The sequence below is a fragment of the Amphiprion ocellaris genome, chromosome 12, assembly GCF_022539595.1.
Source record: "Amphiprion ocellaris isolate individual 3 ecotype Okinawa chromosome 12, ASM2253959v1, whole genome shotgun sequence".
Taxonomy (NCBI): domain Eukaryota; kingdom Metazoa; phylum Chordata; class Actinopteri; family Pomacentridae; genus Amphiprion; species Amphiprion ocellaris.
The window spans coordinates 21213748-21240929 of NC_072777.1; the positions used below are offsets into that span (position 1 = coordinate 21213748).

The following is a 27182-nucleotide window of genomic DNA, read 5'->3' on the forward strand; positions in this document are numbered from 1 at the left end:
GTGCTCTGTGACATGTGACAGTGATTGTTTGAATTGACTAGAAGGCTTTTAAATACCATGAATTATAACTTCATCAAAGATTCACAGTCTTCCGTAAAAGCAGTTGGGTTAAGTGTCATTTTTCACTTGTTTTAGTGCAGCTTTTAGCCTTCAATACACTACTTCCTTTTAAAGTGAAGAGGGGCGTTTAGCTTTAGTTGGTAAAAACGTTCAGTCTAACACAGGACAACATTGCAGCAACACAGCAATCTTTTTCTGCGGGGTCTTTGAAAAGCTGCATGATTCTACTAGTCGCTGTGTATCCAGAATAACCTGTGAACACCAGAAGATTTGAATATACACGCTCACATTCACAGAAACAACAGTCAGTGTAGGTGCAAATGCTGTGCACCGCTGACAGCATTAAATATAAAATAAAGACCCTCTCAAATGGCTACAGAGCACCACAGTTACAACAGCAGCATGCCATCGCTGGCTAAACTATATAACCCCTTCTAGGCGATTCGTGAGGAATACATGACTATACAGTGCATACACTGCTTAGTTTCCTGAGTGTGAAATACTTGTGAGATGAACTTAGACTTGACATGATACCCTGTGCTGGGTTGTGGAGAAAAAATAAAGATTTCACCATGACGGACAAAAAACAAAATCCATGTTTTCTATGTCTCTGAAATGTTTTCTTTGATGGTGTTATTAGGAGACAAAATCCCTGTCTCCTAATATTGCATATACACATGAGGACAAAATGTCTGTTATTATCATTACGAATACTGGGTCCTGGACAATCACCATAGAAGTCTATTAAAAAAGATGAAGACAGGGAAAATGGGAAGAGTAAAACAAAAGCATTCCGTCAGAAATGAAGCGGGGATGTTAATGTACACCCTGCCATCTCAGGCCAGTTGTCCTGAACCTTTTTGACTTGAGACCTCACAATCTGAAGCAATGTCACCTTGCAATCCCATGCAACTGAACACAAATCAGTTATAATGAATTGCATGAGTATTTTTTATGCTTGTTTGAACATATTATTGAGACTGAAGATGCACCTTTGCACTAGATCACCAGATGTCTTTCATCAGTGACTTGAACATTTAGTTTATTTTGTTGAAATAAAATTACTGCCACAACCCAATATCCTCAAATATTGCTATTTTTATTTGCAGTAAGTGAAGATGGGTCAAAACAATAATACAAGATCAAGGAATAATCAAGAGAGGGCGCCAGCATACAGAAATTAGAATGCATGCGTGCATTTAAATGTTTGTGTGCGTTGGAGCTGCTGCATGCTTGTTGGTGACACAAATTAGCCCAGAGACTGCCGTAAAATAACAGGAAATGAAGGAAGACAATTGCAGCACCCACATTGTGATTTGGATGATTACAACACGAGGGTTAATAGATATATCAGACAGCTTCTTTATTTTGGAATAAGAAACTTAACAACAGACCTTCCACCCCAGAAGTCAATACACAGAAAACGACACGAAAAATGTAATTGTAAGTTTACTGTGTACAGATCCATTGGGCAGTTTAATTCCTTGTCACAGCAACACCGTTGGAAGGACCTGTCCTCACGGTCGCCTCTTCAAACCGGAGCACCGGGAGGAAGCTTCACGGAAGGACACGCCCTGGACTTTAAAAATGGTGCAGTAGGTGCGTTTCCCTCGGCTGCTCACATCCTATCTGGGGAAAGAAAACGGCACAGGGCTGAAACTTGTGTCGCTGCGTCTCTTCGTCCTTACATCTCTGGCGGATCCGCCGTCGTGCGCAGGCTGCTGTATGTACTCGCCGTGGCCAGGAGACGAGGAGAAGCACCTGCCGGAGAGCGGACACGCCGCGGGATGGACGCCTTCAAATCCGCCGGCAGAGCGATCATCAAGAGCCCCGGAGTTCCGCGGCACGCGTGGGGAACCTCAAAGCATGAAAGTGAGTGAGGCTGAAATGTTGCGAATGATCCGGCGATGCAGCAACGCAAGGATGGAGGGAGGCGATGTGTGCCTCTGGCTTTACGCAGCGAGCTAGTGGACTGTTGGGTTTTATTTCTGGAGAGCGTTTGATGAGAGGTGTTGTCGAGCTGGGTGTAGAGCCGCGAAAACAGCAGTAGAATTACACGCTGTTCGTTAAGTTGTTACGTCTCAGTTTTACTTCTTTGTAAGTGGCATCGCTCCCACTGTCAGTTGTTCTCACCGAAACGGCTGTAGCCCATACTCGGTCACAGCTGCGTACACTGAGATCGTGGGCAGAATTCAGTCCCATCCATCCCCATCTGCACCTCCACACCCCACTAACACCACCTGGTCAGGAACTGTGTTGGAATGGCTGCAAGTGCTCCAAATAGAAAAAAATCGGAGAGGGTAGGACTTTACAGTTAATTGTAAGTTTGGGATGTTTAATTATACAATTTGTATTCTTCACGGCCATGACACCTATGGGAAAGCATATTTGAAATTCATCCTCCTGCCATTAAAGGTTTTATGAATCACAAGTAAGTTTTCTGTTTATTTGAACTCTTTATTTTCTTTGTAAAGAGTAATTAGATTGAAATTTGTAATATTTCCACATACAAATGCCAACATTTGAATCTAAAATAATTACTTTAAATGGGAGTATGATTGATATATGGCAGAGTGCACAAAAAGTCTAACTAGTTGTAATCTGCGCTGACCCCTCCGCTCTGAATGTGGCAGTGTGAAACAAGACCAACTGATAAGCAAGTCTCTTTAAATGTGCTCTCCTGTGTATCAATATTAAATATAGGAATAGTAGAGTTGAGGCTGGGTTATGCTTTCCGCACGCACGAGTCGAGGAATTGAGACGCTTGGAAATCTGCTCGAGAGACCTTGTGTGACTTTATACTCCATGCAAATACACACAAACACACATCTACCTAGTCTACTCTAGTACTAAACTAGAGTAGAAGTTTACCATTGTTTACACCACTTCCAACATGGCATTTTACTGAATAGTTGCATTTCAGCAGTTAGTTTTAATTTCACACCATGAATTGTTCATAACCCGTTTGTCACGGTGATCTGTGTGATGAATCATATAGATCAGGTAAATGAACAGCATTAATTTAATAATTTGAGGATAGCAGGTGACTTCAGGACAAAACACAGTGGCTTTCTTCTCATAAATGTACTTCCCTGAACTCGTACACAAAAGGACTCAGTTCTGAGCTAGACAAGACTTAGTACAGAACCTATACACAGGCAACCAGCTTTCAGAGACCTGACTAACTGATAGTGAATGCTGAGTTTATGATCTGGCAGGGAGTGGAATGAAGAGCCAGGCTTTATTGAAAGCATTGATGATGGACAGGTGTGCCGCTCTGCATCTGTCTTCAGTCGCTGGTGAGTGATAATTAACTGCTGCCAGAGAGTAGCATGGAAAGTGAGGGAGAGAGAGGATGACAGACAGGTGAGGGGGTGAGCAGTACACTGCTGCCATATGCCCCACTCCCTCATACTGTAGATAGACTGGCTGGCCATCACAAGGATACTTGCTACTACCTTCTGAAACCAGCATTTCTCATAGTAAAGTCAACATACAGCAGTCAGGAACATTGAATGAACAAAAGGTTACTTGAATTAAAACTCATTCTTTGGATGGATAACAAAAAATGGAAGGGAGACAAAGCAGTGACTTTAAGGTAATATACAGGCAAGTCCAAGCCCTGCGACAGACTGGTGACCTGTCCAGGGTGTCCCCTGCCTTCTCCTCAAGTCAGCCAGGATAGACTCCAGCCCCCCATGACCCTAATGAGGATTAAGCTGTGTATAGATAATGGATGGATGGATAGATGGAATCAAAGGGGCACACATCCAATGGGATGAATATGGGATGAATGAATTTAGTTTTAATTGACTAATGTCACTTCATTTTTTCAGTTTATGCAGTTTCCATCATGGTATCTATATTATCCAGAGCATTTTTGTAGAGTATATTGCTGTGTAGTTGGGAGTAGTGGTACCACATCATGTGTATGGAAATTGGTGAATCCCTATCCGCTGGGCTTTGAAGTGTTTTGAGCTCTTTGAATTGGGCTCTAAATGTTTCAGTAGATTTGTGAGAATTTGACAAATGATCAATTATTTACGGCCAGTTTCTGGCTAAGGTCCAGCCTTTACAAGGATTTTTATTAAGAGGATTTATGTTTTTTTGACTGACTTTCCCATTTGTAAACCTTGGAACTTGTGTTGCTCCAACTTGTAATTTCATACACCAAATAAAATGACTACACAGTCACAATGAAAAAAACAAAGCAAAAAAAAAAAAAAGTGATTTTACTGTTTTTGAACATTATGCAAATTAGGGAAAAAAAATCATCATGGTTCCCATTATTATCCAACTGACTTTTTTAGCAAGCACGCTGAGACTTGTCACACCATCAGTGACAGACGGCTTTGCTGCCTGCAGTCCTGCTGTCTCACTGATGTGTCTAGTGTTGTCTTGGAATGCTCCCTCTCTGCAGTTACATTGTCTGTAAGCTTCTCACAGTCACAAATGGAAGCATGCTGGTTTTCCCTAATCCTGAATTAATGCGTAGTGAATAATCACCCATCCATGGTGTTTCCTGGTGATGCTGTAATGCATTCTGCTCATAGCTACATTAGCATTAACTCGTGGGTGAATATACGCAGTAGTTACAAATACTTGGGTTATTTCCCTGGGCAAATAAAAAGGTCTGCACTTCAACATTAGAATATTGAACTATTGAAACCTCAACAACAATATCAGTCAGTTACAATAATAATTTTTAAAAACTGCGTTAATGCACGATAAAATGATTGTCGGTGTTAATGAATCGATACGTTGACGCGATAATAACGCGTTAACGCGCCCAGCCCTAGTTTTTAGATATGATGCAACCTCATTTAAGAATCCCCCCCACCACCATCCTGTCCTCTATTCTCCCAGAATGTGTGGCCTACTTTCCCTGTCAAGGTGGTGTCCTAGATTCTGACTTCCATTACATGAGTAAAACAGTAAGGCAAAGTAATTATATCAGGATGGATATGGAGGATGGGGATGTCACTGGGGTCTTAAAAGCAAGCTGAGTATTTCCTTACTTATATACTGACACTGTAGCCATTCCATTTACTCAAATGAAGAGGGTTGTTGTTTTGGTCTGGATGAGTTTTTGCAATTTACTCACATTACAGTCTTTTGGAAATTGTATGTTTGCTCCCTGGTTGTCTGAATATTCTCTCTCATCGTTTATTATTCCTGTGTGTATATATTTGTGGAGTCCTGTTTGTGTAATTATTTAGCAATCAGTTTGTTCATCCGAAGCATAAATCATCAAATTAAATTATTGAGCATGGGCCTCAAAGAGACAACTGGTGATCACTTCATGTTGCCAAAGTCCTGCAGGGTACATGTTACCTATTTTACTATAACAGCAGTCTCCTGAGTCACATCAGCTATTGTGAAATGTTACACTTGTCAGTTGTTCTGATGTTACCATCTTAGGGCAGTGTCATGCCTTCAACACCTCTGCTTTGTGGAAGCCTTTCCTTCCCATTGTCTTCACCCTCCTTTCCCTTCCCCTCTCCCTCATGTGGGTGTGAGTGACTTGTGTGTGTGGAATTCAATTCAGTTTCATTTATATAGCGCCAGTTACAGGTCAAATTGTCTCAAGATGCTTTACAGTACCCATATGCCTGAACCCCCAGAGCAAGCCCCAAGGCTATAGTGGCAAGAAAAAACTCCCTTTCAATGGGAAGAAACCTTGAGCAGAACCCGACTCTTTAAGTGGGGGGACGCATCTGCTGCTGGCCGGTGGGTTGAGAGGGACAGAAGAGGTAGAGAGGTAGAGGGATGGGGAAATGGAGGGGGAAGGAGAGCGGAAGGGATGGGAGAAGAGGAGGGTGGGAAACAACAAACATATAACACACAATTGGATACATGCATGAAAAGCGAGATGATACAAAGTACAAGCTAACATTGAAACTGATTCATCAGTTCACTCTTATGATGTACAGCTCTGGCATAAATATACTACATATATAGCTGGCAGTAATATTCAAATAGTATGTAGATGAGCATATTAAGTATAGTGAGGGTGATGCAGAGTCGACTGGTGGAAATGGGCAGCTGGAAGCAGTGGGCTGGAGGAAGGTCAGCAGCAGCATCCCAGAGGGGACATGATGGAGATTAGGCCAGTTGGTGGGAGAACAACCACAGATCTGAAGCATCCAGCTCTGGGACCAGGGACACTCGGAGAAAGGACACAGGGAGAAACAGAGTGAATGCAATGCAATAACAGTATATATAGTAAATACATAGGTAGTTAGAGAAGGGCTCAGTACATCAAGAGAGGTCCCCCAGCAGCCTAGGCCTATAGCAGGAGCAGAACTAAGTGACTTTGAAAGTCAGTTGCCCCCCCGACTGCCGATCCCTGGGAGCCTGCCTTGTCCCCTCCCTCACCCATAGTGAGTTTTTGACCTTAGTTGGTCTAGTAGTTGTAATAAAGACCTGTTTAATTTGTGATCTGTCTCCAGACTGCTCTGTGTGCTCTCACTTTGGGTTCGAATTTCCCCCCACACCGTAACACAGCATATGTATTTGCTAGGTGGTGTGTTTTAAGGAACCTGTCCTTGACCCTCTGGCAGAACCACAACCAGCCATTATGAAGCAGTTCATAGCTATTAATGTCATGACTCGCCACGAGGTCTCGATGAGATTCAGGTCAGGACTCTGACTTTGCCATTCTAGAATGTTGACATCATTGTCCTTGAACCGTTTCTTCGCTACCTTGGCAGTGTTTAGGATCATTATCCTGCTGTCCTGGTACATCCAGTTGTGGCCAAGCTGGAGTTTCTCAGCAGATTCCTTCACATTTTCATCAAGGATCCTGATGAAATTCTCCTTTCTCATGATTCATTGGACCTTTGCTATGGGGAAGAATCCTTATAGCATTATGTTTCCACCACCTTGCGTGACTGAGGGCACAGTGTTCTTCAGCTTGTTTGCTTCTCCTTTCTTCCTCCAGACATATTCAGCATCCATATGGCCAAATAACTCCAACCTCGCCTTATCAGACAACAGGATGGCTGACCAAAGCTGGGATCTTGTTTCAGATGACCTCTAGCAAAGGCCAGGCGAGCCTTCGCATGTTTCTTTCTGAGCAGTGGGGTCTTCCGAGGCCTGCGTCCATGGAGACCTCCTCTGTACAAGACTCCCTTGATGGTGGACTGTGACACTTTCGTCCCTGCCTAGTCAAGCGTTTCATTTAGGGCTTTGGTTGTAGTCCATGAGTTGTTGACCTCTTGGCAGATTTTCCTGGCAAGTTTGGGGGGCATCTTATGCTTCCTGCTAACACAAGACACAATTAAAATGCATTTTCATCATATGGCTTTTATTTAGCGTCCACCGTACATCCAGAGTAGTTCAACAGTCTGCAGTAAGCTGTCTACCATGGATGTAACTATTCACATTTAATAATGTCAGATGGATAGTGTTCTTTGCTGCTTGTCTTTGAAGCTGCATGGGGTCTGTCAGTGACGGATGATTCAACCCATGTAGAGACTTCAGTGCTAGTATACAGTGTTGGGCAATGTTTGCTTGTGTGTGTGTCTGTTCTCTTTTTCTCTCTTAAATTAAAAAGAAATTGTTATAGCCAAACCCCTGTCTTCTCAACTGTGATGTTACTGTGCCAGTTAAAGTGTCAACTATGCTAAGTATTGTAAGTGGCCTGCTAAACAAACAATGCAATCAGGATATTAACTAGAAAAGTATACTTTTTGAAATTTATATTTTAAGAATTTTGACCCATATTTTAAAACAATATACAAGATATTGTGAAATGATATGCCTCACATTGACCAATATACCTGTTTAAGGGGATTATGTGACATATATCTGTCAATTGCTTTACATGAAAATCTGATGTAGATATCCTGGTTATCACTACACAGTGATTCTGATTATATACCCTTATTTAGTCATAGCAGAACATTTTGGTGATTTCCGTCTTTTGTTCCAATTAGAGCTGCCAGAGAACTGGACAGACACCAAGGAGACTCTGCTGGAAGGAATGGTATTCAACGTGAAGTACTTGGGAATGACTCTGGTGGTCCAGCCAAAAGGAGAGGACATGGCTTCAGCTGCCATTCACAGAATAGTTGCCATGGTGAGTGGCTGGGCCCCTTATGACACAATTTTATAATGACTGTCAGCCATGTTACTGAGTGTGACACATTGTGCTCACTGCTCAATAAATCTTGCAAGCTTGGAGTTCATTAAATGTGCTGATTACAATACATATTGCTGGAAAGACTGTGATATTTGCAAGCAATGTTGAAAAAAAATCTGGAAGCAAGATTAGCACTTTCTTTAGCAATATGAAATGTCAAGAATGACACTGTGAAGATTCCAGTTGCCAGGATGCTTTTCATACAAACTCTCTTATGGGCTAGTGAAATTAAAGCCTTAAGCTGCAGATGATATTAATCAAGTGCTTAAGAAAAAAGAATACTTGTAGATTTTACCCATGTTATCCTCATGACCCAGGGCAATATCTTGTCACTGTTTATTTTAATAAACAGTGAAAAGATTACATTTGAATATAAGATAAAACCAGCAAACGCATTCTCGGAAACTGCACTGGGGGCACTGACTAAAGCATTCAGTTTATATTCATCAGTTTTAAGTCAGCATACACGACAAACTGATTTTTTTTTTTTTCAGTGAATTACTCAGATGCAGATGTTTTGTTTTGTAAAATATTAAATGCCTATGGAATCTGCTTTTAAACTGAATAACCAGTGTCATTAACCTTCAACACTGTGCAATTTGCTTCACATGTAGTTATATATAAGCATGTCAAGGTCAGTGTATCTGCCTGGAAATAGAGCTGCTAATCTAAGATCATTAGTGGTTGCACACATACAGCGGTTAAATCACTATTATATGTACTGAACCACACTGGGGATTTCTAGCACAGTTTTCCATATTGGTTGCTCCACATAGACTGTTGCATTTAAATTAGTCAGTTTGGAGACATACAAAAACTCCAATTACTGGCATGTTTTTGCACATTCAAACCTGTATATTACAGTTATGTTCTTTAATCATATTGACCGCCATGCTAACATACACATGCACACCTATTCACTTGACATCAAGAATGGGATTAGTTAACATATTGGTCACTTTTCCACTTGTTACGTGCTTCAGTCAGACATTATAAGATGCGACAGGGACACACACATATAGTTAAATGCTGAACTTGGCGTCTCTGAAGCTAACAGAAGGATTTTGTCTAGACACATGACAGGAGAAACTATAGCTGTTAGCAGTTCTTTCATGCAGTTAGCTGCAGTGCTCTAACCTGAATTTACTGTTCATTGTCGCCATCTGTCGGGCATTTTGGTTCATCCCCACTCGAGGACCATTCCTGTTGTCCTTGAGATGTCCTAGTTTTTGCATCAGATCCCACTCCTTTTCATCCTGAGCTTCTCACCATCTTCGGCCTTCATATAACCTTTTGCAAATATAAGTGTTGTTAGACAAATGAATGAATGTTCAGCCATATATATATATATATATATATATATATATATATATATATATATATATATATATATATATATATATATATATATATATATATATATATATATATATATATATATATATATATGTATGTATATACTGATATTAATTACTTGAGGGTAAAACGATACTATTCTAATTTGCTATTTAGGTGCATGGTAAGGTGATCACTGTCATTGTCATTGCTTGAGGCACAAGCTCAGCACTATGGCTGTATTTCGTTAAACTCCAGATGCTGTAAAGCAGCCAGGGGAGAAGTGGCTACCAGCTCGACCTCGAGTACTCATTCTGGGCTACATACTTGCGGCTTTCCTCACCACATGTTGCTCCCATTTATGCATTTCCTACATTTCTACAACAAAGCAGAACAAACAAAATTTTACTCTGTCACACTGTTTTACTTCCTTCATACTTAAGGGGTTTTTTTTGTCTCAGAGGTAATCTTATATAAGATCCTTTCTGTTCATCATACTGACAAGCTTAATCTGTGTATACCTGAGGGAAGTTTTTCTCTATCTAATTTGAATGTGCTTTGCCCTCTGATTCTAATGTGTATCACTGTGTTTTCATATTTACTATTTACAGGCCAGAGCCAGTGCTAAGAAATTTCGGAAAGTAACATTGACTGTCTCACCAAAAGGCATCATCATCACAGACACAGAGACGGCGGACCTCATAGAGAATGTCTCCATATACAGGTACATTTTTAGCCACACTGCTGGTATAGGTCTAGGCATGGCAGTTCTTTTGAAATTTCTCTATTCTGAGCCTTCTTGTCTCCTCTGTCCTCCAGACTGTGACTCAGAGATCAAACTTGACATGCCATCTTTAAAGATGTATCAGTTCTTAAAATCCATCTTGAGGAGAGAGGAATGAGGAGGCTTGTCAGAGCAGCTATTAGTGAGGATGTACAGGTTTATCCTCACTATACCCTTGGCGGGTGCTTTTCCGCATGCATGACATATAAAGGGGTGTGACACACAGCTGGATTATACAAAGTTAAAGGACTAATAAATGGGCTATGTATGTAATTTCTATCACTTGATCATATATCACTTTTTATTTATATAGTACTCTTTTCTGTGTCATGACTTACAGAATTCATGGCACACATCTGTACATTCTCATCTTTTTATGCAACGTTTTTTGTTTATCTATAATTGAATTGTAGGTAAGTACATGCTGTAAGTCATCATGAACACTGTTCTGCTCATCTGACATTGAAAAACATACAGTGGTAGTCTTTAACAACACAGTGAATAGATGATCCAACTATGCTACGCACCATATTTAACTGACACTGCTTACATCAACAGCTTTCTCTTTAATGCCTCTTTCCTCGGCTACTCTCTCCTTGTGTCTCATCCTCACCATGTTTGCTTGTTGGATCAACTAAGATGTGAGAATAAGAGTTGAGGAAAGGAACTGAGGATGTACAAACTGAAACATGAGGGAGGGGTGTGTTTGTTGTTCCAGGAACTTTACAACTACTCAAATGACGGCCATCAAGCTGTTTACAAACATTTATGTTTATCAAAGGACTCCCCTTTCCTGACTCTCCTCTAGCAGGTCTTCAGTTTTGGCTTATTCACTGAAATATCTCAACATCTACTACTCGGATTGAAATCACATTTTATCCAGCCATTCATGGTCCTTTCTCATTTATTCTCATCTTTTTTTTTCACACAGTGAATTCCACGCAGCCTCAGCTGTATTTAGCAATTGCTAGCGCATTAACACATTAAAATTAATGATGAATGTTACACCTGTGTTGTCGTTGTGACCATGTTTCCATGCTGTCATTGACATTTTGCTGCTTCCTCACTCATACTGACAGATCGTTTAAACAGAAAATATAAAATAGTTACAAAGATCAAGTTCATCACTTATGGTGGGATATTTACGTATATATTTAAAGCAATAAACATGACACATGCTTCTGATTAGGGTTACAGCATAAAAAGACATACGGAGTGACTTGAGATTGCTACAGCTTCTAATAGCCTCTGACAAAGCAAATCCATTTGTTTTGTGTCTATTGCCTCCATAAATTCACACAAGCTGTTGTGGGAAAACAAAATGGTTTGATTATGTCGAGGTTGGTTTTAGTGAGGGCAGCATGGTGGCTAGCACTGTCACCTCACAGCTAGAAGGTCCCTAGTTTACGTCGTGGCCTGTGAAAGTCTTTAATTTTGACACTCTTTATGCTGTGTATTTTAATCTTATGTAGATAAAATTGTGGGTGGCATGGTGACAGTCGTTAGCACTGTTGACCTGGGGTCTTTCTGTGTGGAGTTTGCATGTTATAAGAGGCATGATTTACAGTGTAGGCTAACGGCCAGTGTTATGTACATGCTGTCCTTTGTTCTGTAAGTGTGACACATTAAAAGATATGTTTGCCTTAACACACTATTGTAACAAATTGCTTTGTGTCTGCGGCAATTGTTCAGTTATCATGATGAATTATATTATGTCAAGTGAATTGATGGGGTTAATAAACTAGGATAACATTTCTTTTTTTTCCTGTCTTTCAGAATTTCATACTGCACAGCAGATAAAACTCAAGATAAGGTCTTTGCCTATGTTTCTCAGTGTGAGTTCAATGAAACTCTTGAGTGCCATGCATTTCTCTGCCATAAAAGGAAAATTGTGAGTTTGCAACCCTTGTGATTTTATTGTATATACCTGTATACAGTACCAGTCAAAAGTTTGGACAGACCATCTCATTCAATGGTTTATGTTTCTTACTCCGCCAAAGAATGCGGCGGAGTTACATGATGATTGCTGTTGGTTTGCCTGTCGGTCTGTCGGTCTGTCGGTCTGTCGGTCCGTCGGTCCGTCTGTCCGTCTGTCCGTCTGTCCGTCTGTCTGTCTGTCTGTCTATTAGCAACATTAGTCAAAAAAGGATTAACAGATTTTGATGAAATTGTCAAGGAAGGTCAGAAATGACACAAGGACCAACTGACTCAATTTTGGCAGTGATGCAGCTTATAGTCTGGATCCACAGATTTGTTAAAGATTTCTGTATCATTGCGAGATAGCGGCACAGCGTCACTGTAACTATGATTACAAGTGAACACTACGTCAGCTGGCTGCTTACGATCACATGATTGTGATCCTGCTACAAATGGACTGCTGTGCACTTATCGCGACTTATCCGTCGGAAATGATAGAAGGAACAACTGAATTGTGGGGGCGTTTCTGAGTCCTACCAATTCCTGCCGCCCGCTACACATTTAGGTCACCCGATTCGGGATCTATACATAACATACACATGCATAACACATGCCTGTGTCACTTTGTTTGTGGGTACATCTATATTGAATGGCCACATTCTATATTGCCGTGATTTCTGATCATCAATAACTAATAAACAAATGCTGCATTTCTATAAAAAAAACAATGCTACATTTATGACAATGCCATATGTGAACAGTCTTGACGAAGTACTGCGCTCTCTGAGTGCTTTTGTCATTTTCTAAATTGTAGATTAATACTGAAGACATCAAAACTGTAAAAGAACACAAATGGAATTATGTAGTAAACAAAAAAGTGTTAAACCAGAATATGTTTTAGATTTTAGATTCTTCAAAGTAGCCCCCTTTTGCTTTGATGACAGCTTTACAAACTCTTGGCATTTTCTCAATCCGCTTCATGAGGTAGTCTCCTGGAGTGGTTTCCTAACGGTCTCAAAGGACTTCCCAGAGGTGCTGAGCACTTGTTGGCTGCTTTTCCTTCACTCTGTGCTCCATTTCATACCAAACCATCTCAACTGGGTTATATTTCAGGTGATTGTGGAGGCCAGGTCATCTGATGCAGCACTACATCTCTCCTTCTTGGTCAAACGACCTGTACACAGCCTGGAGGTGTGTCTGGGGTCATTGTCTTGTTGAAAAACAAATGATGGTCCCAGTAAGCCCAAACCAGATGGGATGGCATGGCGCTGTAGAATTCTTTGGTAGTCATGCTGGTTAAGTGGGCCTTGAATTTTCAATAAATCCCCAACAGTGTCACCACCACGCCATCAAACCTTATCCTCCATCCTTCACGGTGGGAACCACACATGCAGAAACCATCTGCTCACCTTCTCCGTCTCACAAAGACACAGCAATTGGAACCAAAAATCTCAAATTTGGACTGCTCAGACCAAAGTACAGATTTCCACTGGTCAGATGTCCATTCCTTGTGTTTCTTAGCCCAAACAATTCTCTTCCTCCTGTTGTTCATCCTCACTAGCAACTTCTTTGCAGCAATTCCACCATGAAGGCCTGATTCACACAGTCTCCTCTGTACAGTTGATGTTGACATTCGTCTGCTACTTGAACTCTGTAAAGAATTTATGTGGGCTCTAATCTGTGGTGCTGTTCATCTGCGATTTCTGAGGCTGGTAACTAATGAGCTTATCCTCAGCAGAAGACGTAACTCTTGGTCTTCCTTTCCTGGGGCAGTCCTCATGAGAGTCAGTTTCTTCATAGTGTTTGATGGTTTTTGCGACTGCACTTGAGGATACATTCAAGGTACTTAAAATTTTCTGGATCGACTGATCTTAATGTCTTAAAGTAATGATGGACTGTTGTTTCTCTTTACTGAGTTGACTGAGTTGACCTAAGCCTGATACTAGAAAGAGTTCCTGCCATGTGGAAGACTTCTTGTGAGGTTCCGGTCCCAAAAACCTCCTGCCCCAAGGAGCCCAACCACTTCAGACCCGTGGCCTTAACTTCTCACCTGATGAAGGCACTGGAGAGGGTCGTCCTGAACCATCTTCACCCCCTGGTGAGCCCAAACATGGATCCCCTGCAGTTTGCATACCAGCCTGGTATTGGGACGGATGACGCCGTCCTCTACCTGCTGCAGAGATCCCTGTCTCACCTGGAGGACACTAGAAACACCGTGAGGATGACGTTCTGTGACTTCTCCAGTGCCTTCAATACAATCCAACCCTCACTGCTGAGGGTGAAGATGGAGAGGGCGGGGGTTAGTGACCAGCTGGCTGCATGGACCATGGACTACCTCACAGACAGACCTCAGTATGTGAGGATACAGGACTGTGTGTCTGATGTGGTGGTCTGCAGCACAGGAGCTCCCCAGGGTACAGTACTCTCACCTTTCCTCTTCACCCTCTATACATCAGACTTCCACTACTCCACAGACAGTTGTCATCTCCAGAAGTTCTCCGATAACACCCCCCCCCAATTTACACACGCATTCCACCTACTTCTGTGAAATAACTGATACCTCATCTTCTTGTGTATACTCTTCTACATAGTATTCAAAAAAATGAAATAAAAAAAATAAATCATCTGTATATAATGTTCTCTGCAATTTTTGCACTGTTTTGCCTTTATACTTTTTCTTTTGGAGTTGCTATAACGGTGAACTTTCCCCATTGTGGGATCAGTAAAGTTTATCATATCTTGCCTTGCCTTGTTCTTGTTCTTGTTCTTGCCTCGTTCTTGCCATAGTGTGGATTACAGCAGTTGTCAAATAGGGCTATCCACTGTGTACTAACCCTGCCTCTGCACAACACAACCGATGGTCTCAAACACATTAAGAAGGCAAGTAATTCCACAAATCCGCTCTTGACAAGGTACAACTTTTAATTCAAAACCATTCCAAGAGATTACCTCATGAAGCTGATTGAGAGAATGCCGAGAGTGTGTAAAGCTGTCATCAAAGCAAAAAGGGACTACTTTAAAGAATCTAAAATATATTCTGGTTTGTTTTACACTTCTTTGCTATATAATTGTACATAATTCCATATGTGTTCTCTCATAGTTTTGATGTCTTCAGTATTAATCTACAATGTAGAAAATAATTTAAAAAAAACAAAAACAAAAACGTAACTGTACTGTACTACAAGCCAAGGAGAATGTTGATAGACGTGTGTGGCTCAATCTTGTGACAATGAAATCTTCATAAGCATTTAGAATTGTAAATTATGTTTAAAAAAAAAAAAAAAAAAAGATTTCCTAAACAAAATATTCTCTTTACCTCAAAATGGGATAACAGCTCCTCATTATGTTTTATTGTTCAGCGTTTCATTAATGTGTTATTTTTCACATTTTTTCCTGCCCCCTTCAGGCTCAGGCTGTTACGTTAACAGTAGCCCAGGCCTTCAAAGTTGCCCTAGATCTTTGGGAAATTGCTCAGGAAGGTAAGTAACAAAGAGGAAATGCCATTGGCCCATTTCTCCCAACCATATTCCTCAAGGTTTTTTGTTTAGACAATACAAGTACAAAAATTCTGAAATCCATCCAGTGTCTGACAGAAATTCTATTGGTCTTCGAGCCAAATGACATTCCAACCTCCATATTTTTGATTGATGTTTAATGACATACAGCACTACATTTCCTGCACCTTAAAATGCCTCACCATGAAAAATAACCAAACATTAATGCTGATTTAAATGAGCATAGCATGCATAATGAATTAATCCTACAATATCCCTCAGGTTTGGTTTTCTTAAGTTTTTTTCTGTGTCCACAGACAAAAGCAGGAAGTCCAGGAACTGCAGTTCCTGTGCAGCCAGTGATGGACAGTCAGAGACAACAGAAGCTCAATGTGTTCCAGCAGGTCAGTTGGTTTTATTTTATTCTTATCCATAGTGCGTGTTTCAATGTCAAATTGGACACTGTAGCAACAACAAGAGACACGGTTCTGTTAGTGAAAGGTTGCGTCACTGAACACTGAGCAGAAGGTTTATAAGAACAGTCTTGCAAGACCTCTAATTATAGCAAGACAGCTGGGGTAAATCTTTATCTCACTCAGTGTAACTGAGATTTTTAACAAGATTTTGAATTGGGGGAACAGCAGTACACAGGTAAATGAAGTGTATTGTTTTTTAGGAGGATATTTAAAATTTATTGTTAGAAAATTTATGAAATTAAATGGATTATAGGAAATATCAACATTTGTGCGGTTGAATTTCAGTCAGGTCATCTATTGCAGTCATCAGTAGATTGTGATGTGCTATTAAGTTTTAAACTTACCGCATTTTTGGATTTGGGATGTGCAAACATCGTCATCTGAGGCCGATTCCTCCTCTGATATTTAGCAGATGCAGTTTTATTTTCAAACATTCCAGTGCATCATACACACCAGGAACTGCAACACTGATAGCTCACAGATGTGCATGTTGTGGCTGGTAAAACAATACAGTTGAACATAGATTTTTTATTTTTTTTTTAAAAATAAAGAATTGATATCTTACATTGATAGATCCTGCAGATTTTCTATCAATTTTTTAAATTTGACTGATACAGATGGAGATCCAAATGGGTTAGTGTGCATGAATTAAATGCAGATTTCACTGAAGTTCTTACATGCTCACAGAAGCACATTCTTCCAGACTTGAAAGCCTGGTTTCATTCTCACAGTCTGTTGTATAATAATTTAATATTAATTTATAATTATTTTTACCGTTATAGTGTGTCCACTTTGTGAGACTAACTAAGACCCAGAGAGAGAGTGGGGTTAACTTAGTTGACAGCCTGACAGAGAGAGAGAGAGAGAGGAAATGTGGACAGAGGAGGAGTGTGGTATTGTAGGATTGGCATCAGCAGGTGCCAGTGGGGCCATGGCCACTTAAACTGTAAGACTTGTTCACAGTAACCACTACTTAATGTTGAAGCTGTATTTTTTTTAAAGAAATGGACAACTATCCTATTAGAACAACGAATAGTTTAACTCATATATAACCAGACACTAAATAAAACAGGCTTGTTGTTGAAGTCAGTATGTGAACTGTACCATATAAGTCCATTCACATCAAAGTGACAGTACCTGTACAATAAAAAAATCCTAGGTATACAAATACACTAGCCTCAGTACTATGACAGTTTTTCCTTTGGGAATTCAGTTATTTTTGGTTTTTACTTTGCCCTGTCTGGTCCCCCATGAGAAAAATTCCTGTGGGCGCCCCTGGCAGGTGCAGGAACCAGGTGGAGATTTCCAAGAGGGAATCCAGACAGGGCCAGGTTGGATGATGCTGGTAGACTGGAGATATGGCAGGAGGCAGACAGAGAGGGCAGGAATGGTCACAGAACTGAGGCAAAAGGAAAAACTGGTTAACAAACTGTAACACAGCAAAAGTAAACCTAAGGCCTGAGTTGACTGACTTAAGTTGTTCAGTGGTCAAGTGTCAAGTAGTGGAATGAGAGACACACACACACACACACACACACACACACACATATATACATACAATTAGTTGCTCGTCATACTAATTGCTTTAAGAATATGCCTCGTTCACTAGCTATTAAACTACAGTTTATGCTTGCCTATCACACACATTCCTCCAATCTCAAGAAGTCATCCTTGGAGGTCACAAATGTCTCAATCATGCCTGTTGATGTTCTCAATGACGGAGTAGTGTCCACTCTGACGCAGCAATACCCAGACATAACTGAGGTTCATATGACTAAAAATGTGTCTTGCAGTGGTATACATTACAATGAGGGGATGCTTATAGCACATGGATCTGTTGATGGACTGTCTAAATTTCATGAGATCATTCAACTGTGAATTGTTAGGGAGAAGTTGTGTTTTCTAGTGAAAGATTTATGTACTTGGTACAGGGAATATTGTGGAGGATGTGAGCTGAGCTAGAGAGGTTGCCCCAACTGAGTTTGGTGACTTGGAAGACCCATATGCTCTTGCAGATTACGCAGTTAGGGGTTTGCGCATGGTGATACTGAAAAGATACATTATTACTAAAGGTGAGTATCATTGGTAAACCTACGTAATCTGAGCTCTGGATGTCAGGCTTGTACAACATCTCTCTCTCTGTCTCTCTCTCTCTCTCTCTGTCTCTCTCTCTCTCTCTCTCTCTCTCTCTCTCTCTCTCTCTCTCTTCTTCAGATATTTCTGTAATGTTTTGTTTTCTTGTTCTCTCTTATTTCTGCCCTAGATTAAATATGTTTCAGAATGACAGATCCAGCTGTTCTGCGGGTCATCTTTGGTGATGCGTCTGATTCAAGAAAACTGCACCTGTTTTCTGGAATTCCAGAAACCAGCTGGAAGAACTGCATGTGTTAGTAAAGACATTTTTTCAGTTGAAAGAAGACTTCCGGTTGCAATACATGGATGCTGATTTCAATGAGTCCATGAACTTGACTTCCATGTCTGAAATTGAAAATGAAAGTACACTAAAAGTGATATACTCACCAACCTTGTCACCTCTCGAGACCTACATCACTTTGACAACAGTAGACTCATCTGCTGAGACCTTTGTCACCACAAGCCCAGAGCCTGAAGCCTCTGCTTCCTCAATAGCCTCATCTTGCAGTGATGACACGCTGTACACATCAACCCCACATTCATCCCCAGAAACTCGGCCTTCAAAAATGTCCTCCTGGCCGAAGGTTTTTGTGGTCCCTAAATTCACCTACGAGGCTGAATTTGAGCTCCACCAAAAGAATACAGAGTTTGAGACGAATGGAACATACTTCAACCCTGGCCCAAAGCTGAAAGGAATCATCCTTGATAGCCTCGCCCAAGAACTGATGAAATACACTAAATATCCAAAAGACTATCAGTGTGAAGAAGTGGCAGCGGCTTTGATGAAGGCACACCCTTGTTTGGGACAGCTGGGTTCCAAAACAGGATTTTGGGGATGGAAACAATCACTTAAGTATAAAGTGCAAAACTATCGAACAAAGCTTGGGCTTCTCGGACATCCTGAAATCCGTGTGAACTCCTTAAAGCACAAACGAGAAGGCCGAGGCAAAGCTGCAGCCAAGATCAAGAAACCAAGAAAGACTGAAGTTCATTATAGTCCTCTGCATCCAAAAGGTGAAACCCCAGAAAGCTTGAAGAATGAGAGAATTGCTTTATTGTCAGAAGTGAAAAAGCGTGACAATGCAGTGGTGATTAAAACAAAAATGGAGAAAACCTTCTCCCACAGATGACTAGAGGTTGTGGAGCAGAGGCCCATGATAGGAGAGTTTAAGGACAGATGGCCTGCCTTGTTAGAAATGAGTGAAGTAAGTAAACATGTATGTTTGTATGTGTTGAATGTTTTTATTCTTCTACTTGATGATTAATTGGACAATCACATATACCTCCATTGGTAGTAATAATAGAAACAATAACAAATTCCTGTGTTCTGTTTTTTTTTATCATTATTTCCAGGTGAATGCAGAGTTCTTGCGGATCACCACTAAGCCACTGCAATCAAAATTCATGTCACAGTTTGACCACTTCTCAGACAAGCTGCTGAAGATCTTCAAGAGCAAAGGAGGAATGAAGGGCAAAGGATCAAAGATGTCCTGACGATCAGTGATTTAGTTAGTAGAAATTCACAGAACACCTCTTTTACTATATTATTTTAATGTCTCTTGTCTATATACTTTTGAAAAAAATGTCCTTCTTACTGTATGTAGTGTTATTGTTCATATCGTCTCCAGACAACCTGTTGCCACTGTGACACTGTTGGACCTACACGTGGCTAAATTCTGTCTTTGTTTTCTTTGTTTCAGTGTGACAACATCAACACTAAGAGGGAGTGCATCCTACGAAGCCTTGTCATCTACCTCAATGAAGATCCAGACTCATTCTTTAAGGAATATCTGGTACGTTTATCACTGTATGTTCCCATGCATGCACGATAAAACAGTGTCACCCACATACAATTTCCATGGTACACTATTATGTCCATGAGGGAATTTCACCAAAGTGTTATTTGGCAGCAACTGATATCTGATTTTGATACTGACAGCTTATGAAATCTGTCTCTCTTCAGTGCAGTTAATAATCTAATATCACTTATTTATATTTTAGTATGTAGTATTCTGTTTGTGGCGTTCAGTATTTCTCTCAGCATCGTTGCTTTGTGTTTGTGTTGACATGCAGGCCTCCACCGCTGAGGATGCAGACAAGGACATCACAGACACAACCATGGGGATCTATACAATCAGAAGAGAGCGGGTGGAAGAGCCGGTGGATGTGGGAATTGTGATAGAAGGCATTAAAGTTCTCAGCAACATTGGCAGTGTCATCCTGGGCTTCATCATGCTGTTTGCGCTCATTTATGCCCTTGATCTAGGCTTTCCAGACAACCTGAAGTACGCCTTTGAATTTTTCCAGAATATCATAATGAATCCGGATGGGCACAAGCTGAACACAAGGATCCAGCAGCTGAAAATCAAGTCATTAACATAAGAGGTGACCACCTGTCATGCTAATCAGATCTTCTGGGAGTTGCTTTTATTTTGTTTTTTTCCCTCTCAGTCCATAACAAAGAACAATCACTGACCTCATCGAAGATTCCTTTGTTCTAACTTTTCAGAAGAATTGTAAGTTGCACAAAGGCAGCTTATGGCAAGTACAATTTAGTAAGCTTTCCCCTCTCTTAAGACAATGCATGGATGATATGCAACTGTGGAGAGACTCCTGTCTGATAAACTGAAGTATGATGGGGATTTAACACTGGAACATTCTATGGATTTGGCCACTTTGCCTCCACATTCTATCCTCTTGAGAATGACTTTACTTTCAACCATTACCAGGCTGCCATTCAAGTGCCAGCTGACATGTCTATTCTGGGTTTCCTTGTCATCTAACTGTATGACTCTTGGACATTTACACAAGTCAACACTTTCATTGTTGTCATTTTCAGTTCATGGAAGATTGTTATTACATTGCTGAAGATACTCAAGTAAAAACCTAGAGGTCTTGGTGTGAATTATTCAAGTTAAAAATGAGATTTCTTGGTGTGTGTAGTCATAATTCAGGATGATTTGCATTTTGGGGATTGCTGTGGGGGTCTGAAAATGTCTGATTTGTTTGGTTGAGTTGAGATTTGCTGGCTGTGAAAGCCAGGAAGTGAGGAACACCAAACCACTCACCAAAGCACCTTTGTTCTTAGGCCCCCCTGAAATTTATCACCCACTTGTGAAGACTCGCTTTTTTATAGCATCTTTGCTGTTTGTGTGGGGTTTGATCATTTTTCAGTAGTTACAAATTTGTTACCTGAGTACTATTTCCAGGGCACTTTACAAGTAGGAATGCCCCTCTTAAGTTTTGTAGAAATGGAACAAAAGTTAATAGATTGCTAAAGCTGTTCAAGTAAGTGTTATCCTAATGTAAATATTCAAGATGTTGAACCAAATTACAGTGTTAATCTTGGTAATTTCTATCTTGATATTTTCTTGGTACCAAAATTGTAAACTGAGCTAAATATATATTCAGTTTTTTTCTGTTTTAATTTCCTGCTCAGTTCTGTCTTTGTTGGCCTTAAAGTAAACATGCAGGCATGTTAGTGTTCAGTTTTGGCCACTCTTGCAAACTCAAAATAAAAACGTTTTAAGCAAGTTTTGTCTCAAATCTTGTTGCTTAAAGGGGGATCAAATGTAAAATAGTTATGTTATTTTATGTTCACATAATTGCATTAATATGAGTTGAAAGACACAAAACAGTTGCATTTACAGAGGAGAAATATTTTAATTTAGCTGTATTTGAAAAAAATGAGTTGGACTAACTCAGTGAAATCATAACTCTTGGATGATGTTAGATTGAGTTAGGGCAACATATATATATTGGATGGAAATCCTGCCCGCAATTTAATTGAGTTCATCCAATGAGTTATTTTTCTGAGTGTACAGTGGGGCTGGGAATTCAAAATATCGATTCAGATTGGTGAGCAGGGGAAAACCTTCCTACCAACTACTTTCAGGGACAATCACAGTTGATTAGTTTATCTGTATTTATTCATTCATTTATTCACTGTCTGTTGTTGTTTATAGTTTGTAGTTTTCGTTAATGAATGTTTGTATATGATTATCATCGGTTCTACCGTGTATTTCTTTGTTTTGGGAACTGGAAGTCAGTGAAATCAGAACTTAAGACTTTCAGATAGAAAGACTTAGTCTAAATTGATAATTTTCTCAGACAAGCTGAGAATGTTGCTCCTAAATTAACAAGTGCAATTTTAATCATAAAGTGTAGTTTCTACTTTTAGGTGTGTTGCAACCTACACTTTTATCTACATTGTCTGCAGCAGCCGCATGAGGCTAATTTCTGCAACATTTTGCTACAATGGTTTGTGAGATTATACTTAGCGTCCCATGTGTAGTGTTCTTCGTCTCACATCTGTTTCTCCTCCGTCACTCTTAAAGTGCTTCTCCAGGCATCAGGGGTTGCTGGATATATTGACACCTCCACATTATACTGTTTGATGCACATTTCCCTTTTTTCTTTGGCAAAATAAATGTCTGAGTTTCTTTGTAGCCATCCACTTGTGGTGTCACCCTATGTGTTGCAATCTCGAGCTGGACTGTAACAACAGCTTGATAAAATGTATGGTGCTGTTATTGGTCAGAGTTTTTTGCTAAAATGCTCCTACTATGGCAGTGAAGGTATAAGGCAAGCAAAAGATTACTTAAGATTTCCAGTCATGTGTCCCTTTCCCTGCACTGTGCATTTAATACCTCAAAATGAAACAAAGGAATTTAATAATTGTAACTACCAGCATTTAATGCACACTATACATCTTTGTGACGTTTGATGGGCATTTTACATGCAAAAGTGCATTTTTTGCGCAATTGAAATGATTTCTGAATTTCAGTGAAAGAAACATTGTTACAATAGTTTCAGTTTTGTAATGGGACATTGAGCAGGTTTATTTCACCCTTGAGGAAACAAAATACAGTTGTCAGGAAATGCACAAGTTCTAAAATGAAACATTGGAAAGTAAAATATACTGCCCTTATCTAAAAGTAGATACAATAGAAGAAACAAAGCATTAAAAAGCACTACAGTAATTCAGTCATGTTTATTTCTCCGTTTTTGGCATCTAACTGAGAATGTACACTACCAGTCAAAAGTTTGGAAACACCTTCTCATTCAGTGGTTTTTATTGAATTATTTTGTACATTGTAGATTAATACTGAAGACATCAAAACAATAAAACAATACATATGGAATTGCGCTGTAAGCAAAAAGTGTTAATCTTCAGTATTAATCTACAATGTAGAAAATAATACAAAGAAATAAAAAGCATTGCATGAGAAGGTGTGTCCGAACTTTTGACTGGTAGTGCACATCAAGTGCTACTCTACACGCAGATTACTCACATGCAGTTTAATTTAGGAAGTGTATGAAATATGTACAAACATGTTTTTTTGTATGAAATATGAAAAAATACAAGGTTATCCAGAATGTTAAATTTTCATTTGAATTCTTGGAAAAAATAAGACATGCATTGATGGTAGTTCTTCCAAATGAATTTTAGATGTGTGTATCTGCTTTCTCTTCTTTAGAAAGATCTACTCATATTCACAGCAGTCAGACAGCATTATACATTTGTGATTAGGCACTATATAAACACTATTTGCAATTGAAAAAAATGTTGAAATATTTAGAGTTGAGGTGTCTATAACAGGTGAATGTAGTATCTAATTGTACATGCCAATATCAAAAATACACTGCATATTTAAACTCACAACTACATACCTCCTAGAGATAAGCTGTATTGCAATAGCATACCAAGCACGCAGTGAAGACATCACCATGTTAACCCATGGTGAACTGCACCATAGGTTAACATTAATTTATATATCTTTGTAGCTACTGTACCTTGTGTCTGTGTGTAGGGGTGTGGAGATTTCATAGGATTTCTGGATTGTGTTCAGTGTGTGTATCTATAGCTTAGACTTGTGTTTTCCTACAAATACTGGGTGTGTGCACGCGTGAATTTTGTCATCACTTTTTCCACTGATGATGTGAAAAATCCCCTTTTCTCACTTCGCTCCTGAACTGATGGAAGTGAGAGAGTGAGAATAAAATTTAACATCAGCTTCCTTCTTCTCAAACTTCAATGATGTTGATTGACGGCACAGAAGGATGAAACTGCAACGACAAAAAAACAACAACAAAAAACCCCCATAAAAGTCATCATTGGTGTTTGACTTTTTTCGTGCAGTAAAGGAATGTTTTGGTGATAGAAGACAGTTGCAGTGTTTAATTTACTGAAACTGCTTTCAGCTTTGGGAAACTGATTGGCACTATTAGCCCTTCATAAAACAATTTTGAATTCTATCATAACTTCTAGAAAAGTTTTGATATTGTGCGTATAAAAATATTTTGTTGCATTTCACACGATGTATTTTGGTTTAATATTATTTAATGGTATGCAGCAAGCTGAGCTTGCATATTGTCAGATGTCTTTCATAATTAGAATCCTTTCTCCCCAATATTCTCTGTTAGTTTTTGTTTGTTTGGTTGTATATTGTTTGTTTTTTTGTTTGTTTGTTTCAATTCAATTCAAACACTTTATTTATCCTCGGGGGACAATTAAAGAGGCATAAAGAGCAGCATCAACAAGGAACAGGACAAGAACAAACAGAACATCAGACAATAAAACCGACACAAAGTCCTATAATTTAAAAACAAAGTTCTATATCTAAAAGTGATTTTCATGTCAATAAAGTGCTCTGTGCTTCACTCTAAGGTGCCATGTGAACTTAGTTGTGGGGTTCGTGCAACGTCTGGACAGGGAAGAGTCAGAGTTCAGAAGCTGGACTGCTATGGGGACAAAGATGGTCCTCCTCCTTTGTGTTCTGCAGTGTGGACATCTTAACCTTCGGCCTGATGGGAGCCACTCAAACACTAAGTGTGGTGCATGTCAGGGGTCATGTAGGACCCTGTGAGCTGTGTGAGTTATTCGCTGAAAAATTTGGTGTTCTGTTACAAATCATGCTGTCTTCAAAGTTGTGTATCAGATCCAGATGTAAATACCTGGAAATAAAAGCTGAAATGTTGAGCTCTTGTTTCATATTCATTGCTGCACCCATCGATGTTAAACCCAAATGTTTTCAGTCTACAAACATAAAGGAATTGGCCTTACTGTTCCAATACTTTTGGAGGGAAGTGCACATACAAGTACCATGATAATGCAGCTATGGCAAGAGAAGTTCATCTTGAATCATGGTCAGTGTAATTAGATTTTTCCACAGGAATTTACAAAAAATGAGTTTTCATGTCCAAGTGGAAACAGATTTCTACAAAGTAATGTCAATTAAATAAATATATAAAACCCAAAATAAGCTCAGATGCAGCCAGTTGGTATTAGAAGTCTCACTATTCATTGAATGAAAGTCACCATTGAATAAATCCCATATTAAATCTGGACTAGAAGGCATGCAAGAGCCTCTTAAGTTAACTGGAAGTGTGATGAGAGTGTTTGTTCACAGCATCAGTGCAACCTGAAAGAGCTTAAACTGTTCTGCAAAGAGGAATGGAGTAAAATTGTCGTGTCCAGATGTCCAAAGCTTATTGAGACCTGTCCAAATAGGTTCAACGTTGTATTAGTGGCCAAAGGTGTATCTGCTACACACTGACTTGAAGGGGGTAAATACTTTTGCAACTGTTTATTTTATGTTTTCTATTTTTCAGTGATTGGCATCACATTACAGACATCACTTTTAACTTGAACATGGAGTCTTTTTTGTAAATTCTTGTAAACAAAATAAACTAAAACAAAAAACTGTAAATTACGTTGACCATGGCTGTGTTGAAAAGAAATGTGAGGCATATTCACAGCAGCACTGGAGCCAAAGTTGTATCAGGAGGACATGAAATAGACTGATGTACATGTTTTCAATATTTAACAGGAATTTTATTCCAACAAAACTCTTTGCAGTGAGTGTGTCACGGGCCTGAGTTTAGAGATGTTGTGTTCACCTTGCTCCTCAGCAGTCCTCCACTATGGTGCTCTGGTGTGCTCCTTTCTGATGACGGCTTGGCCTTCTCCTTATTGTTGCTGGAGTCATTGTCTTTGATGATGTCATACTGCCGGCAGAATAGGGCAATAACAGCTGCCAGGAGGAGAGAGATGGACACATATCCAATACACACACACATACACACACACACACACACACACACACACACACACACACGCACACACACACACGCACACACACACACACACACACACACACACACATGAGGACAGAAAATCAGTCATGAGTCATGAGGCGACAACAGCCATTCACAAACATGTCACCACTTCCTCTAACTGAGCACTTTGAAATGCCACAATGCAATAATGGCTGTGTGTGTGTGACTTGAAAGCTTGGCATACAGTTATTGTCTATGGAGTTTGCTTTTTGCATTTGCAATCTGCCAATGCAGCTCTGCCTCCAGTTTGAATAGTACTGTTTATTCACAATGAACTTCATTGTTTTACTCAAGTTATAAATCTCTATTAGAAAGCTATCATTATTCACAGACTGATATACAGTTCTGGCAATGGTAATTCACTCCCATTCTGCAGAATCTTTGCAGAATAGAATTATTCCAGCATGACAATGATCCAATCCATTTCTACACAAGTGTTTCTAAGAAAGGGAAAACCACACACTGTGAACAGATAGAAAAAAGTAGCCAACATTATGGCAGAACATATCTAGAGAAGTTGTGCAACGCTGGTATCCTCCATGCTGATATGGAGCCCGTCATCAAAAACAGAGATGGACATAAACCATTTTAAAAAATCTTTATTTTTGCTCTATACTGAAAACATTTGGGTTTGACATCAAAAGATGAATATGAGACAAGAGATCAACATTTCAGCTGGATCTGATACACAACTTGGAAGACAGCACCTTTTGTTT

At 39.7% G+C, this 27182-nt stretch overlaps 1 protein-coding gene and 1 non-coding gene across 4 annotated transcripts; one reads left to right on the plus strand and one right to left on the minus strand.

Annotated features, from left to right (window-relative positions):
• The first annotated feature begins 1254 nt into the window (after nucleotides 1-1254).
• si:dkey-71h2.2 (low density lipoprotein receptor adapter protein 1-B) lies at nucleotides 1255-21879 on the plus strand. Of its 3 annotated transcripts, none has more exons than XM_055015926.1 (10): nucleotides 1261-1932; nucleotides 8001-8143; nucleotides 10153-10265; nucleotides 12102-12160; nucleotides 15649-15721; nucleotides 16054-16140; nucleotides 18476-19550; nucleotides 19699-19853; nucleotides 20046-20138; nucleotides 20419-21879. In XM_055015926.1, the coding sequence occupies exons 1-6, from the start codon at nucleotides 1848-1850 to the stop codon at nucleotides 16097-16099; spliced, it is 519 nt and encodes a 172-aa protein (XP_054871901.1). In that variant the 5' UTR covers nucleotides 1261-1847; the 3' UTR covers nucleotides 16100-16140; nucleotides 18476-19550; nucleotides 19699-19853; nucleotides 20046-20138; nucleotides 20419-21879. The 3 variants fall into 3 exon arrangements, with proteins under 3 accessions (XP_054871900.1, XP_054871901.1, XP_023134315.1); XM_023278547.3 differs by having other exon boundaries at nucleotides 1262-1932; nucleotides 12102-12216; XM_055015925.1 differs by lacking the exon at nucleotides 8001-8143 and having other exon boundaries at nucleotides 1255-1932; nucleotides 12102-12216.
• A 1135-nt stretch (nucleotides 21880-23014) lies between these two features.
• fndc4a (fibronectin type III domain containing 4a) lies at nucleotides 23015-26431 on the minus strand. Its single transcript, XR_008603523.1, has 2 exons — nucleotides 26248-26431; nucleotides 23015-24414 (listed from the first exon to the last, which is right to left on the minus strand). It is a non-coding gene; the product is annotated as a fibronectin type III domain containing 4a (transcript).
• Nucleotides 26432-27182: the final 751 nt, after the last annotated feature.